The sequence below is a fragment of the Ceratocystis lukuohia genome, assembly GCF_044167205.1.
Source record: "Ceratocystis lukuohia strain C4212 chromosome Unknown Supercontig2_pilon, whole genome shotgun sequence".
Lineage (NCBI taxonomy): Eukaryota > Fungi > Ascomycota > Sordariomycetes > Microascales > Ceratocystidaceae > Ceratocystis > Ceratocystis lukuohia.
In genome coordinates, this window is record NW_027263521.1 from 3,165,568 (window position 1) to 3,182,231 (window position 16,664).

Genomic DNA, 16,664 nt, shown 5'->3' on the forward strand with positions numbered 1-16,664 from the left:
GACTTGGGGAGGGGCGGGCAAGTGCTGCTTGTTGCGACTTGCGGTCTGGTCTGTTTGGTTTGCTGCATGTAAGTAAAGGTTGTATGTATACGCAAGTCCATGGCTACGCTACAGCTCTCCGTGTTTGTATGCGCCCCTCTGTTTGCTCGTAAAGCACTTGCTATTCCTTATTGCTTATTCCTTATTTCTTCTTTCTTCTTTCTTGAACCTGCTGTCTGTCCCGTATTCGTTGTGCTCCTGCTGGGGAAACGAGCGGAGACGGCGCAGAAGAAGAGGGAGGAGGGGGTTGCTGTTGTTGCTGCTCAGTTTTGCTGCTGCTCATTTCCTGCTCCAAGGTCTTTCACTCATTTGACCTTTTATTCTCATGTAAATCTCTTTATTTCCCTTTTTCCTTTCTTTGCCCCCCCCTCCTCCTGCTGTTGCTGCCACAAGGGAGCGGTGGGAACACAGGGAGGAGACACGACAATAACCAAGGGGTGCGCTTTGAATCTTGCTGAACATCTGTGAGGGTGTATGAGATTGAGATTTCCTTCTTTGACTCTCTGCAGAATAGGGGAGTGAATGGCCAGAGGAGAGCACGGCCAAAGGCAGACAGAAAAACGACAAAGAAAAACTCCAGCAATTGCAAAGCCTTTGAGGCCCCAGTGGGTTCCACAGGCCATGGCCCTCACGACTGGGACTTGATTTGAGCAGGGTACCAGGAAAAAAAAAGAAAAAAAAAGAAAAAAAAAAAAAAAAAAAAAGGCAGCTCAGATAAGGGGGTGCGAAAGATCAAGCTAGAGAGGGTAGGGGGTGCGCGATAGCTACCAGGGGTGTGGCGTAAAGGGTCGATAAAATATATAAATAAGTGGAATGGGCTCTGGGCTAGGGCAGGGAGGGGTGTAAAATATTTGAGCCGGGAGAAGGGGATGGGCGTGAGGCGTGTGTGGGAAAAGGGTGTGTGTAATAGGAAGGGTGTTGGGAGATTCTGGAGAGAGGAATTAAAAAAAAGTGGAAGAGAGGTGTGCCGCCGCTGATTCATGAATTTAGATATATATATATCACGATTCCATCTCGCTCCTCTCTTCCTCCACCTCTCTTCTTCCCATCATCACCAAGTTTCTTTTCCACCAAAGAACAGCTCCAGCATCGCATTTTGTCTATCTTGCTCTCACTCACTACTACTACTACTACTGTCTACACTTCATCCACATTCTTCTTCTTCTACTTCTACTGCCATCAATCGCTTCTATCTACTCAACCACCACCACTCACTCACATCACAATGTGCGGTTCATTTGGCTCTTATAGCTCCATGGGCGCCAGCGCCTGGGAACCCATCAACATCTCCTCCTCTTCCTCTTCTGCCTCTCGCCCTGACGACGCCAACTCCTGTGCCTACCCTTCATGGCCTCGCCGCGACTCTCTCTCCTCCAACGAGCACACAATCCCCAACTCTTTCCTTTCCGACGACGATCTCTTCCTCCTCTCAGACTCTGACGACCTGCGCTCAGAATCTTCCTTTGGCAGCGGCTCGCCTGCCGAGGACGACAACACTCTGGTCATGAGCCCCAACAACCGCTTCCTCGAGTGCCAGCGTGAGCGCGAGGTGCTCTACGCCGAGCAGCAGTACCAGCGCCAGCAGCAGAGAATCCAGCAGCGCGAGATGATCAAGATGGTCCAGCTCGAGAAGGAGCGCCGCAAAGCCGCTGCCAAGAAGACTCGCCGCACGAAGAAGAACGTCAAGCTCACCTCCATCTCTGAGTAAATGAAGCCTCGAGGTGAAGGAGCGAGTGTCGCCTCTGGCGCTGCTCGCCTAGCTTCTTCCCCCCCCTTACACTCACGGCATTGCTGTGTTCCTATACCACCGCCTCCCATCTCCTGCCACTGCGCAGAGTTGACGGCTCTTCCTGCCTACGCTTACACTAGGCAGCACCAAACACAACCAGCTCTGCTGCGTCGAGGCATCGCCTCCGCACCACAGCACTGCACTTCCGCCCTTCGCGGGGGTTAGCACCCATTCTTCTATCCGTCTGGATATCTTCTTTCTACTCTTCTTGTCTGTCTTTTATAACACCCTCTTCCACGTACCACGAGGTTCTCTGCCTCCTGATCTTCTTAATTTTTTGTTTTCTTTTTTCCTCATGGCGTACTTGGGCAGTGTGTTTTCATTTCGGACAGGATACCAGCGACTTTTCTCTTTCTTCTTTTCTTTCTACCATTTTGTTTTATTGTTTTCGGCGTTCCATGACTTGTGCAGTCATCGAACAGGGCTTTTCCATCGGACTCTGGTGTTTTCATCTTTGAGCGTTTTGGGTTCTTTTCAGCGTTGGGAAATTTACGGTATCAGGGTCAAGATCAACATCAACCTCCAAGGGATGATTGTATCTTCAGTATTTGTTTATTCTTTTTTTTATTCTTTTTTTTTTTTTCTGCGAATACCCCCCATTCTGGATTTTCTTTCGGGCCTGTTCTACTCTTAGTTTAGGTAGTGTTTCGTGTCTACAAGTTCAACCATTGTTGTTGGTCTTTTGATACCCCCCAGCGCATTTTGGTCTACTTGAAATTTAAGCAATGCATTTTTCCTCAACAACTCTCGCTTTATTGATTCCCATGTGATATGCTTCGTATGTGCGCGGATTGTCTTGTTGCTGCTGACCCGTCTTGGAAAGAGCGGTGATGAGCAAGTGTTGTGGAGTTTATGACGGCGTGCATAAGCGAAGCCCTAGAGTGCGCACACAAAAAAATATTGAGGTCTCCTGGAATAAAAACGGCAAGCACAAAAACTGGCTTGGCCCAAAAGGCCACTGTAATGGATGGGCCCAAGGCGCAGGGGTGTGGGCCGGGGCTTCAGGGCTACAGAAGGGGTCTTCAGGCTTTGTAGCTCTGTAGTGCTGCTAACATTAGGGGCCAATGTAAACTGAACCAAGCCAAGCGGCTCATTTGTCGGCTTCATTCTAACGAGCCAAGGAGAAATCGGGACTTGGACCTTCTTGGGGGGCGTGGCTTGGCTTGTGATTGTTGGAGTCCAAGAATAGCTAGGCTAGGAAGAGCCCAACTAACAACCTCGGCGTCCCTCGTGTCATTCGCCTGCTACTTGCGCGACAAACAGCCAGCACCAATGACAGCGGGCAGATAGATGTGGTGGACAAGCCATGACGAAGGAGGCGCTGAGAGGAGGGAGAGCAAGACAAAGAGGGAGACCAGGAGACCTGGGATCTGGGGATCTGGGGGGGGGGGGGGGGGGGGACCTAGAGACCTAGAGACCTAGAGACCCAGAGACCTAGAAACCAGAAGACCTGGGCATCTGGGCTCCTGCAGACCGGGTCTAGGCCGCCTACTGGACCACTGACAGGTAGCGAGCGAACCTCATACTAGCGTTGGACAACACACTCACTGGGTTGAAGATGATGATACCTAGACCAAGCGGAAAGCTCGCCACTCGCTAAAGCTGCTACAGGCAAACAAAACAGAGCGCATCGGAGATCAAGCACCCAAACATTCAATTGCCCCCAAGGACCTAAGCCAAGCACGCAGAGAGAGAACAAGGGCCACAGAGACAGAGACGTGAACGGGCATGGGGGGGCCTGTGTGTTCAATGACGTAACTCATGCTTCTATGGCTCACAGTTCTACCTGTCGCTGCACATTGCGCACATTATCAAATTCAGACCAATGTTAATGCGGTGGCACGGCCATGTGCTACTGCGGTGGATTACATACACACTGTAGACACACGCTCATTTCCAACCAGCACCGTCACAAGTTTGTGTGTGCGTTTCGTCCTATCCAGCCAAGTCTGGCTTCTCTTGGTCTCAGTCTGTCAGCGCTTTTGCCTTCTGTCTCTCTATTTCTCTGGACTCCTCTCTCTCTCTTTTCCCCTCTATCTCCGGAGCTTATGTAATGTTACATATGATTGCATAGCCGCATTTCTACTCTATTTCATGCTTTTCTGTTTCCTTCTATCTTTGCATTATTCGCTCTCGCATCACAGAAACGATGTGAAGCCCATTGTCGTATCACCTGATCGCGCGAGAGGTGCGGTGCTGCAAGCTCTCGCCGCCGCTGCTGCTGCTCTTTAATTATACCGCTACATGCTTTGCTATCAAGCTCCTATTTGCAAAACATCACGCCAGCCCTAGATTAGGCAGCCAGGGTAGCCCGGCATCAAACAAGGAAGAGGAGATAGGGCGTCAATATGATATGGGCGGGCACCCGGGACGAGGGGGACATGACTGGCTTTGCCGTAATGTAAAGCCAGCTTCTTGTTCACCCACCCACCCACCCACGTATATGCAAGGCGTTTCGAACAGCCTCTTACACTGACTGTACCAATAACCGACCCGTAGCACTAGTAACGAATTTGAGTGCTTGCTTGATCACTGCTTATCTCTCCGCACTCGCAATATCAGAAAGGCCGACAGGGAACTTAACAAAGGGCCCTCCATCCGTCTAGCCCCTTCTAGACACGCCGTCACATCAAAAACACTGGTACACTGCAACGTAGAACAATTAAAGCGAGCAACCTGAAGAAAAAAAAAAAAATGGATGTGGGGGTGCCTGTGTGCGCGGGAAACTAAGAAAACAGTACAGACAGGATAGGCCTTCCGAAAAGAGATAAATTACGACCTTGGCCTAGCTTTGATAGAGTACCGGGCGAGGAGAAGCCATTTCCTCTCGTGTTGTCTACATCCCCCCTCCCCGCCGCTCCAGCGGCTGTATTGCACATACGGGTACGTCTTTGGTTGTGGGTGGCTAGCCGGAGGCCCTTTGCCCAGGTATACCATACGGATCTCAACTAATATATTGGCTCGCGATAGGCGCACCGCATTGCACAGAGCGGGCAAACGAAGCTCGCTCGCTTTACGCGCGACTGACTTGGTGCAACTTGATCCTGAAGAAAAAGAAGAAGAAGAAGAAGAAGAAGAAGGGTCTACGAGCCAATAGTGAAGAGAACGAATGAATGCGCGTTCTTTCCCCCAGGCCCTGCAGAAGTACTATAAACATCTGAATCACTGGCGTTTTGTGCATGCTATCAATATACAAAGCTGCATCTTGCAGACGAAGAGAGGAAACGAACAAAGCACAAGTCATCCACGCCCCCCCCTCCCCCTCGTACACCAAGGCGGCCACTTATTTCATTTATGCCAGCTCTCAAAGCCTGGGCTGTCCAAGCCACTCGCTCAGCTTAATAGAGGCTTGAGGAAACATGTAACGCGAGGTCGCCAAAGCAGCTACATCAAGGCAGAAAAAGAAAAGAAAAAAAAAAAAAAAGACAGGTTCGCACACGCCCCAGCACACAACAGTTCAATACAGAACAGTACAGCAGGCAACCAATATGCGTACTATGTTTGTGGTCTGTGGTACAAGCTGTAGATCAAGAGACCTTCTGCAGCCTAGCCCGAGAAAAAATAGGGCCGGAACGGAGGGAGAACAGGGTGAATAGCAAAGTAGAAGATCTGATTGCATACAAGGCGCGTGCACAGCAAGAGGAAATAGGCAGAGCGCGCACTGCATGAAATGGAGAGGCATCCTGCTGCGCTTCATAGCACGGGAACTTAACGTCATGGAAATAGGTTGGGCGAGTATGCTACCACTGGGCTAAACCGTACAGCACGTGATGCAGCTTTGGTTCTTGGTCCCATGTCAGATCGAGAGAGTGCGAGGGGCTTATTGATGGGTAATATTAGAAGCACGGAGTCCATGGAAGTAAATGGCAATTTCTCGAAGACAACAGCACCAGCAAGAGCCATGCCACAACGATGCCACAATCATCGTCTGTCTAGCCAGCTGATAGCGCTTTCTTTCTATCGGCGGGGTGTTGCTATTAGCAGCATAAATAGAACCCACTGCTTGTGCCACTGTATGCAGCAGCACACGCATCTTACTTTCCGTCGCCCATATTGTGTGTGTGTGGTTATTGCTGAGGACCAGTAAGACGTATAAGAAAATGCTGACGGACTGTCTCTTGGGAAAAGGCATGCATCCGAAAATAGGGTCATGGAGAGTAGGGCGAGGAGACAAGACATGGAGATATTTCCCTACTACTAGCTAGTATTGCGTTGGAAAGTGCTCTACTAGATACGAGCTGCCACTGCACAGCCGCCAGTCTGTGTTTATTACGGCCTAACCATCCAAGCTGACTGACTATAGGCAGGCTTGAAGAGAAAGTGCCGGGGGACAAACTGGTACGGGGGGGGGGGACACGAGATTTCCAAAAATAGAACATGAAACTCATTCTAGAGCGAAATTCGAGATGGGAGCCTGTGGCTTTGCCCTGTGGCTATAGCTCTGGATCTTTTCTTTTCTTTTCCCTCGTCTTTTGGGACTGGATTTTCCCTGTCTCCTGTCGTGTTTTTGTCACTTCTTCGTGTTGTTCTCTGGCTTAACCCGCTGTTGTGCAGGCCCCTCCTCAGCTCCGAAGACGAGTGGGTCCTGCTCTAAAGATGGCTTCCCCACACTTCCCGAAGGACCCCGGGGCGAGTGGAGAACTCCTGGAAAGGGCAGGAAGACGGGCGCTATTTTTTTTCCGAAGCTACCAATGACAATCGACTAGTTTCGCTTACTAATGAGATACAACTGTTTATTCTCGTTGAGTCTGCCCTTGCCTTTCCTGGCTTCAAAGTAACGTGGGACAAGACAATAAGAGATAGTGGAGCTCTCAGTAGGCCCTTCTTTAGACTAAAGCCTGGGATCCCGTCTGCAACTGGAATGTAGACTTGTTTGCTTAGATTCCCTTTTCTGTTTCTTAGACACTTTAAGGTTACATGCATGCATTCAGTCAGTTACAATGGGCCCTTTTGGTTCGTTCAGTTGCGAAAGTGAGCAAAGAGCAAAGAAGAGCTCATCCTGTTTCAGTAATCTGAGCTCAACCACCTTGACGACGAGAGCTGTGATGAGTCAGTAGGAAGGCAGACAGGGAAGGATAAAGAGGACAAGTCATGACCCGCCGATGCAAGGGATATATATCTGCGGATAAGGGAGCGCTCACTATCCCATCGGGTCCAAATATGGGATCAGTACAGCAACTTTGTCACGTTATTCTGGACTTGGATGATGTGTAGGATGTTGCGGTGCAAAACGGGAGGGCGTGTGATGAACTCTTAGATCTGGATTAGGCAAGAGAAATATTGCATGGTAGATACCATGAAGAGAAATGAAGTGCAGATGCACGGGGGGGGGGGGGCAAAGGAGCGGCAGGGAGAGTTCGTTGCTATGTCCGCAACCATCATTCTAGCTGGTGTAGATCCCCCAGGAAGCGACCGACTGATCAAAGATATACACTACTATACTGAAATAAGCACAGAGGGATGGTCTCATCATCCCCCTTTCCCTTATCCGCCCTCCACCCCCTCGGCGATCTCGACGGAACGGGAGATAAATATTCAGAATATTCATGAAACATGGGAGACAAGGGGAGGTGTGAGGGCGAGAGGCTCCTTGCTCAGCACGGGTGGTGGAATGTGGGAGTAGGGAAGGGAAGCAAAGCGTGGGCACGGTGATCTCATATTGATCGTACCATGAGAGCAAGGGCGACAGGAAGGAGTGTTGATGAATGTGAAGTGGTAGATTTCGGTTGCCGACTTTGCGAAGACAAAGTCAAAGGGCCCCCAGGCAAGAACATGAATATTGGATGCTCAGCTCTCCCTGGCACACCAAGAATATGATGACTATGACTGGACTGGACGTGATGTGGTTGATAGTTCACGAGCTCAGATGCAATGATTTGTACGACATTGCGTGTTGCTTTGGTTACACGTCAACATGGTAATGGAGCTAGACGCATCCCCTCAAGGTGACCATGATTTATTGAATGCTATATAGAGCTCTTAGAGTTCGCAAATTGTAATTCCACTTCTATAAGCCCGGGAACGACGCATTTCTAAACATAGCCTAGCTATCTAAGAACAACAGCGGGCGGGAACAGGAGTCTTTGTTGAATCTATTGAAATGCCCTAATTTGTACTGACTTGTAGTACATAGCATGTACTACACTGATGGAGCGTCAGCATTGAGAAAGTATAGATATCATAGCACCCTCATCTGCAAGTCGGGACTGTCGGATAGATGGCACTAGGCAAGTGTTCATGCAATAGGCTCTTTTGTGATTGCGATGTAGTGAGATACGAATCATGGCCAACTTTCAGGCTCTACACATGTACATATCTAGAGGGTTGGGTACTTTAGCTATGTAAGAAGAAGACATGCCCAAGTGACATCTTGACGGCATGATGTCTGGGCTGTTTGGGAGACAACACCCAAGCGAGTGCTTGATTGTTATGTGAGCCTCCGACTCTACTCTCCGACCGTTAGTATATAGAAGCTTTACGATGTATGTATGTATGTATGTATGTTCTATTTAACGTCTACCTACAGTTATTTCACCGTAATACGACGGCCTTCCGGCCGGGAGCACCTCCCGGGCGGTCCGCAGTGACAGGAACGCATAGACTTCAACCTTCTCCTATGACTTTTTAGGGTCCAGCAATATAGCCAGGAGGGTCTCTGTATAGCGCGGCCCGAGGGCGTACCTGTCGGGATCTAGGATTGGTTACCTGATATTTTTGGTTGGTGGAGGCCCCGTGTAAAAACTAGTCTAAAAGGCCCCCGGCTGTCGGCACGGGGGGTAGGCCCCGGCGGAGTACAGTGGTTTTGTCCTTCCATGCGTGGCTGCTGCAACACCTTCGGTTTTCCCATTTTTCACATCCCCCTTTCCCCACCGACAAAAACCCCAGACAAACCCTAAACCCAGAAGTGGAAACGACTCCCAACTTCCCCACAACCATTCGATCCTCTGAAAAATCTGCTATGTGTCCTGAAGCCATGAAGATCATGGAGGCAAGACAGCAGATTCCAGTGCAGTCTGGGAATCCCGTCAAGCGACGAGAAAGTCAACCATACTGTGTGAGCATCCGAGGGCTCATGGTCTATCCTTCCACCGCCCTGGTGGCCGCTGCCTCATGCGGTGTGGATGTGACCAAAGGCAGCCCCCTTTCTAGTGACCTGCCACAGTCACCAGTCTGTCCGAGGACAGAGGAGCGCGAGAAAAAAACAAAACATAAGAAAAAGGTGTGGACTGTGTGAACTCTCAAATACTCAGTCCTGAGCGTGAAGGTGAACTCCTTGAGTTGGAGTGGTGTTGTGGCGATGAGGAGTTGGCGATCGCGAAAGTTGTCGTGAAAAAGGGGGCGAGTCGACGACGAGATTGTTCCTCAAAGTTGGGCAAGAGCGGCCTCAAGGCTCCACAGCTCATTGTCTGAATCCATGACAGAGTCAAAGAAAAAGAAAAGAATGAAAGACGCTTATCAGTGTCATAGACGTCGTCCTCTAGCAGCCCGGAAGAAGGGGAGGCGCCAGACCTCAAAGGTACCCCCCCGAGGGTTGTAAGAGGGAGAGTTGGCTTTACGATGTATCAACTACATGACGCGGACAAAAAGACAAGCTAGCTTATTGGCCTAGAGCTCATCTTCTGAGTCAAGATCACAGCCAAGAGAAAAAAAAAAAAGGAAAGATCAAAATAAATGCCTTCAAGCGGATTTGAACCGCTGACCTCGACATTACTAGTGTCGCGCTCTGCCAACTGAGCTATGAAGGCTAGTTATTGACGGGATTTATGCCAATTAAGTGCCATTATAAAGGAGTGTCTTACAGGGGTCCAGCTGGAGATGCGCCGTTTGATCTCAGTAGACGTTAAAGAAATTCATATCAAATCAAATCAAGCTGGAGATGGAGAAGAGACTGGTTACGTCTCGACTACGAGGGGTCCAGCTGTGTCAGGAAATAAGAACAGCCTGATTTCAGTCGTTTAGCAAAGCTCTATAGTGAACCTTGCAGAGGGTTAATTCTGCCTGGTAGTCAGACCGGCGTCGTTTGATCTCTGTGATTTTCGTAGACGTTAAATATATTCAAGTTTAAGTTTCGAACAGCCCTAATAAACCCTTGATATTTACACTCCGCAGTACCATCGAAAGTGAAGTTGCATCAGGTAGCACTCACCGGATCACGTTTAAGAAAACAAGATGGGCAATAAGGCCTCGCTGGAAAGCACACCCAACGACAGGATGTAAGGAAAAGCCGCGACCTAAGCTGTGTGTGGCCCCTGGACATACCCAAGAAGCCTATAGGGGAGCCTACATCTCATGCACCATCTGCAGAGCACTTGGATATTCCGCAGGAGGCCCAGAAGGTAAGAGGAGAGGCTTTGAACGTAGAGCAACGCAGCAGCCCTCGGACTCAACCTTAGCCGGCCTAGAAGGCCCGGTACGTAAGAGGCATGCAAGGGGAAAACAATGTTTACGGGCGAATAGTCAGCTATTTGCTTCGAGAGCACTAGAGAAAATGCCCTCACAAATATTAGGCAGCCTAGCTATATAGAACGTAAACGTGGGAAGAGGACAACTAGAAACTAGCTCTATAAGGAGCTGCGAAGCGAAATGTAGTAGATCTGCCGTGCAAGAGCTCTGAATACACACCGACATTTGAAACGCCCCTCAAGTTAGCCTGGCAACTCATCCCCGCCGTGCTAAAAACGGCGGTGACGGATATACTCATTGAATTCTGTAGAAGGATAGAGACAGCTCAAAAATGGCAGGAGGCGCTCTCAATATTCACGCTCGACATCGAAGGAGCCTTTGATGTAGTTGACCTAGATAAAATGGCACATAGGGTGGCAGAGAACCGACGTTCTGTAAATATGTGAACCTATCTATGACCTTGGAAGGCCTTGGCACGTATGAATTGACACTGGCCAAGGCATCGATAAGGCGGCTAGGACTGTACATAGGCTCTAAACTCCTCTCCAACAAGTACATAGCAAAGGTTTTCGCAAGCATCAACTAGCAGGCCGACGGCTTAAGATATATAGTTGGCTGCTACAAAGGGGCAGACACCAAATGCATAATGCGGTCTGCGGTTGTGCCCTGAGCAAAGCACTCTTTGCAGCGAGCGACTGGTATGGCCTAGAAACAATGAAGCAAGTAAAGTACAGGCTAGATATCTCATTCGGACAGTTTCTACGAGCAGCTCTCCCCATGTACTGCAAAACGCCAAGAGAGTGCATACACCAGGCAGAAAGCGTCCCCTCATTCAAACGGCCCCTTGAGAACGAAAACAAAGGTGTTTCTAGGACGAAGTTCGGCCATATTCTCGCAGTCAGAACTGGGGATGAAGACTTCGGTAAGTATCACGAGGGGTGGGCATGGATATGTAAGGATCTGTTGAGACTTTGGAGCCCAATGTTTGTGGACAAGCTCCTTGAAAGCACAAAGGCGACAAGCCATGTCGCCGACGTGCTGTGCCATGACCTTAGACTCATCCAGGACAAACAATAGCCGGAGTCTGAGATGAACCGTCCCGGCCCTGCAGAAGCAAACCCCCTCAAACTACGCGGAGAGGCAGGCCGCTGCCACCGCCGGCTACAGGGGAGCGCCAGCGGAACAGGCATCCCAGAATTGCGCTGCTAGCTCCAGAAGCAGACGGAACAATGGCGAGAGAGGAGACAACGAAAATGCAGACGGGAGGGAGAGTTATAGGATGGGAGGTGTTTTTGCAAAATCGGGAGGTGTCGAGGAGGGCACCATGAGAAGATGCTAAGGAATTCCTGTTCCTAGTTCGATAGAGAGTCCTGCTGGCCGTTACGCCGGACCCTAGAAGTCATAGGAGACGCTCGAAGTTTAAGCACACCTACAACTGCCGACCGCCCAGGAGTTGCACTGGAGGATGGCATCAGATAACTGCTCCTGTCTGGAATACGCCGTCGTATTGCTGCGAAATAACAGTAAGCAGATATAAAACAACACAGTAACAATAACAACAAAATGGTGCAAAGTGCACAATCCTCTCCCTCATCGTCGACTCGCCGCCTTTTTTCACATCTTTCGTGATCACGAACTCCTCATCGCCGCAACACCACTCCAGCCCAAGGAGTTTATCTTCACGCTCAGTACTGGGTTTCGAGGACTCACGCAGCGCGCACTCTTTCCTTTTGTTTTTGCTTTTCTTGCGCTCTTCTACACTCGGATAAACTGGCGACTGAGGTAGATCACAAGAAAGAGGGTTGCCTTAGGCCACATCCACTCCTCACAAGACAGCGGTCACCAGGGGTGGGGAAGATGGTGGTTAGGGCCTGTCTGGAGTTTTCGGTGGAGGGAGGAGGAGAAGGGAAAAAATAGGAGAATTAGAGGTTCTGCAACGGTCATGCACACAGAAGGACAAAGCCATTGTGGCCCGCTGGAGTCTATCCCCTAATAGACTAGACAGAAAGTGAATAAAGGCGCGTATCACCAGCCTATTGGACCTCGACGTACTCGGTGAGGAAGGCCCTGACCCCATGAAAAACGAAGAATGGTTCATCGGCCAAATCGCAAAAACAAGCCACTGGTCAAGCCAAGACCATCAAAACGGCAAATGGAAATGGATAAATACAAGGACGCTACTCTCTATATCGCAAATGACCTACTAGAAGGCCATATGCTCCCTACAAGCATGAAAGCCGAGGGTAGCAGCAACGCAGCCATAATCAAAAGGCGCAGGACGCCATCGCTGCCCTTATACCGCACATTCTGGGAGCTATACCCCACCATGGAGTGCAAGGCAATGTCAAGGTTCAGGCTCTGTGCTAGACGAAGGCCTGAAGGGACTGATATGAGCCGAGAGGTACGACGCATAGATAGAACTGGGTGACCTTAACGCCAGCTATAGAACATGGGGCACCGACCCCGAGAGAAACGATGAGGGAAGGAATTTGGAAAGTTGGCTGATTGCCAACGATCTCGGCGTCCTCAACAAAAAAGATAAACGCTCACACAGAGCCGGTAGAGTCATTGACTTGATCATCACGCCACAAACTACGGTGAGTAAATGGGTGACAAACATGAAAGTCATGCCAGGTAGCACCAGTGACCACGGGATCTTACAAAGCAAGGGCAAGAGCAGCCTCGAAAAGACCTAGGACGTAATTGAGGCTGAGGAAAACGAAATTTGGTAGTTTTGTTGTAGAGTGCAAACACAAAGTTAACCAAATAGAGAAAGTCTGGGGGAGCAATGATGGCAGACTAGAAAAGACAGAGCTCTTAGCCAAAGGGGTCCAGATACGTGAAACGACAAAATACTATGCGGCAGGAGATCGTGAAAGCCAAAAAAAAGCCGATAAGCAAAACTGTAGCAGGCTTGAAGAAACCGAAGGATATCTTTTGCGCAGTTAAATGGGCTAATGACAAGACAGATAAGCACATCTCACCATTGCAGAGACTAGGCAAGGCAAGAACGACTTGTACAGCCCAGTCAGCGGCCCTCCATCTGAAAACACACACAAAGGCACATGTAGGAAAGAAGTGACACTTCCACGGGCCCAACCTAGAAGCAAACATATGGCTACCCTTTACCTGTTATGCTGTGAAAACAGCCATTTGAAGCCCTTGCAACACAGCTCCAAGAGAAGACTGCATCTCTAACGAGGTATGGAGACTTGCGTGGGAATCTCTAGGCAACACCATGACTTGATTCAGTTGATCCAGCAAGAACGGAAAAAAAGCCGGCGGAAATTCAATAGCCAGCCAAGTTGTGTCAATAGTTCAGAAATCTGGTGGAGGGAAGTACCATCCGAAGGCTAGAGAACGACGCGAGCAGGAGGCTTTCTCCAACAGGACTCACCAGTCTCGCCGATCCTCTTGATGCTAGGAAAGTCAACACTTCTATAACGGGAAGAAGGTCGCCCATAACCTATCTGCTGCATCGAAAGGACTAGACGTGATCAAACCTACACTAACAAAGAAGTCAGTGCGATGGCTAGGACTTCGCCTAGGTGGCAACCTCCTTTTCGCAAGTGTGTTGAGAAAGCGACAGCCGGCGCCAACTGAGTGGCTAGCGGCCTGAGATATCTGGCAAGGTGCTCTAAGGGAGCAAGTTCAATATGCATGCTAAACGCGGCCTGATCGCACGCACTGAGCAAGGCACTTTTCGCGAAGAGTGCATGGAAGGAGACTGAAACGACAAAAACACCTGCGGACAGAATGAACGTCGCAATTGGAAATTGCCTGAAAGCAGCCCTACCTATGTATCGCACGGTGCCAAGAGAAACCGTACGCCATGCAGCAGGTTTCCTACTAATCAAACTTCTGTGAGAGTATGAGAAAAGAAGGGAAGCCATACGTTGGCACACACTAGATGAAGAACACGCTCTGCGAGGACCACAGCACAGCCTAGCCGCAGCGAAGCTACACAAAATCCGTTGTGCACGAATATAAATTCATGCACCACTGTAGTCAAAAGCTACCAGGTCAAGCATCATAGGTGCCCTGCTGCAACCAGCCAAAAGAGCGAGAACACTGGTGGACATGCAAGGCTCTGCCGAGACCTTGAAGCCCAAGGTTTGCGGACAAACTCCTTATAAACACAAAGGCAGCAGGCCGTGCTGCCAACGCGCTGTGCCACAACCTCGGGCTCATCTAGGGCAAACAACAGCCGGAGTCTGAGCTGAGCTTTCCAGGCCCTTCTGAGGCAAGCCCACCCCAGCCTACGCGGAGAGGCGAATCACTACCACCGCGGGCTACAGGGGAGCGTTCGCAACATGGGCAGCCTAGGATGAGGCAGTCAATTCTCGAGACAGGTGAACAATAGCGAGGGAGGCATTTTTGCAGGTTCGGAAGGAGAAGTCAAGGAAGGCCCGTGAGAAGGTGCCAAGGGAGCGTCAGTAAAAAAAATAGAGAAAAAATACACAATGTAGAAATAGTCATGCATACGGAAGGACTATACCGGGGTCTACCCCCGTGCTGAAAGCCGGCCATCTTTTAGAGCCACAGACCAAAATTTTCAGGTGGCCCCACAGACACAGCCTAGGGTTACACCAGATAGTAAACCCTTCTAGCCCTTACGCCAAACCCTAGAAAGTCACGAGAAGCGCTCGAAGACTAAGCACACCTGCCCTACAAATGCTAACCGCCCAGTGATCGCACTGAGAAATGATGCCGGCTTGCTGCTCCTGTCTAGAGCACGCCACCGTATTGCTGCGAAATAACAGTCAGTAGACGTAAAATAATACAATAACAACGACAATCCGATCACTACCCCGCCGTATCGCTGTGAAATAACAGTAGGCTTGACGAAGAGGAAAATCCCAATGCAACGATTTGCTTCAACCACGATACACCGAAAACGAGGATGCCGAGGGCGGGAGAGTAAAGGTCGGGAGAGAAGACGGCGAGGGAATGGGTGAAGGACAGGTAAAGGATGGGGGGGGGATATGTCGGACTAACGGAAACAAGCAGCAAGTTGGCTTGGGAGAAGCTGCGCTTCACTCGTCGAAACCCTATCGTGAGGCCCACGGAGGGGCAATTCTGCTCGGTAGCCAATTCGATATCGTTTGGTCTCATTATTCCTATCGACGTTAAATATATTCGTTCAATTTCTTTTTTTCTTTCTTCTTTTCCTTCGTTTGTTCCGAGACAACCATAGGGTAGATGCGAGTAACAGACATGCGCGCTTCGCTAATCCAAATTCTGCGATGACTAGTTCTTTTTGTCCGTTAGCGCCCAGTGTCGTTTGAGCTCAGTGGCCCTCGTAGACATTAATTAAACTCAAGTTAAAGTAAGTTCGAGATCTCGGCGCAGAAGAGTGAGATGTGGAGAACCTAGTAGCTCATTTCTAGACTGCCAGGGCCTGCCTTGTTCATCTAGAGGTGATGCTGGGTTAAGGAAATGGAATCAAGATATCATTTCACAAAGTCTCTGTCTAGAACCTAAAACTTCGCTGCGTGCAATTCAATATCCCCTTGTTCTTTGATTATCACCTCTGTAAGCAACGCTCTACTTTTGATCTGAGAAGAGAAGAAACGCTAAGGAGAGCAATCTTCGGATGTCCTCCCCAAGACTCAATTGCCGCTGCTGCAATTATACAAACGTCCTCACCTTTATGGCACTTGATTCGCTCGGCGCCATTGAATTTTGGCGGCTTGTGTACTATATCCTGGCGTATACAAATGAAGCCAAGTCATTTGTCATTCCAACTCAGACAACCTTGGGCCTTTGCTTAGTGATTAGCCATTCAACTGGAACAGGAATGTTGGTACTGTTTCACGAATCGTCCACAAGGCACAAGTTACGAAGTTACATCCGACTATCCATAGCAACGGGCGCCTCTTTGTCCCTGATTTTGTCCCTGTCTTTGTTTCCTGTGAAATTCTACACCCCAATATCATCATCGTCTCTGGTTGGAACAAGCATGATCACCTTTCTCTCTCCTCCGACTAGCTTCCATCGACTGAGTCGCATGTATTGTTGTTTCAGATTGCCCCCATCCTCTTTTTTTATATTCTTGAATTAGATAGCATTTATATATATAATGCTGCAGGTCTAACTTCAAAGCTTCTCCTTTTTTAAGAGAGGACAAAAGTGTACAAAGAAAGATTGGGGAGATCAACAGCTGGCCTGTACTTCTGGCTGAAAAGAAGAAAGTCGGCTGCATAAGGTTGCATAAATTCTTACTTGAGTGATTGACCAGCTCAATGCTGGCTTTTTATCTTTCATCTTTGCATCTCGCTTGATGAAGGATTGTGTTTGTTTATAGAGACGGCAGGATTCTTCATCCAAGGTTATTTTTGATATTTTGATAGTTCTGCTTCCTGGGTTAACCGGGGATGTGCGGTAACCCTTGTCAGCTGGCTCATGCACGATATTCAAGCAGGACAGAAAG

General features: G+C 49.3%; 1 protein-coding gene across 1 annotated transcript; it reads left to right on the forward strand.

Moving 5' to 3' along the window:
• Positions 1 to 1,264: 1,264 nt before the first annotated feature.
• On the forward strand, positions 1,265 to 1,747 carry HOO65_020789 (uncharacterized protein; the record flags this gene model as incomplete). Its single annotated transcript, XM_071000158.1, has 1 exon — positions 1,265 to 1,747. The coding sequence occupies one exon, from the start codon at positions 1,265 to 1,267 to the stop codon at positions 1,745 to 1,747; it is 483 nt and encodes a 160-aa protein (XP_070861427.1).
• Positions 1,748 to 16,664: the final 14,917 nt, after the last annotated feature.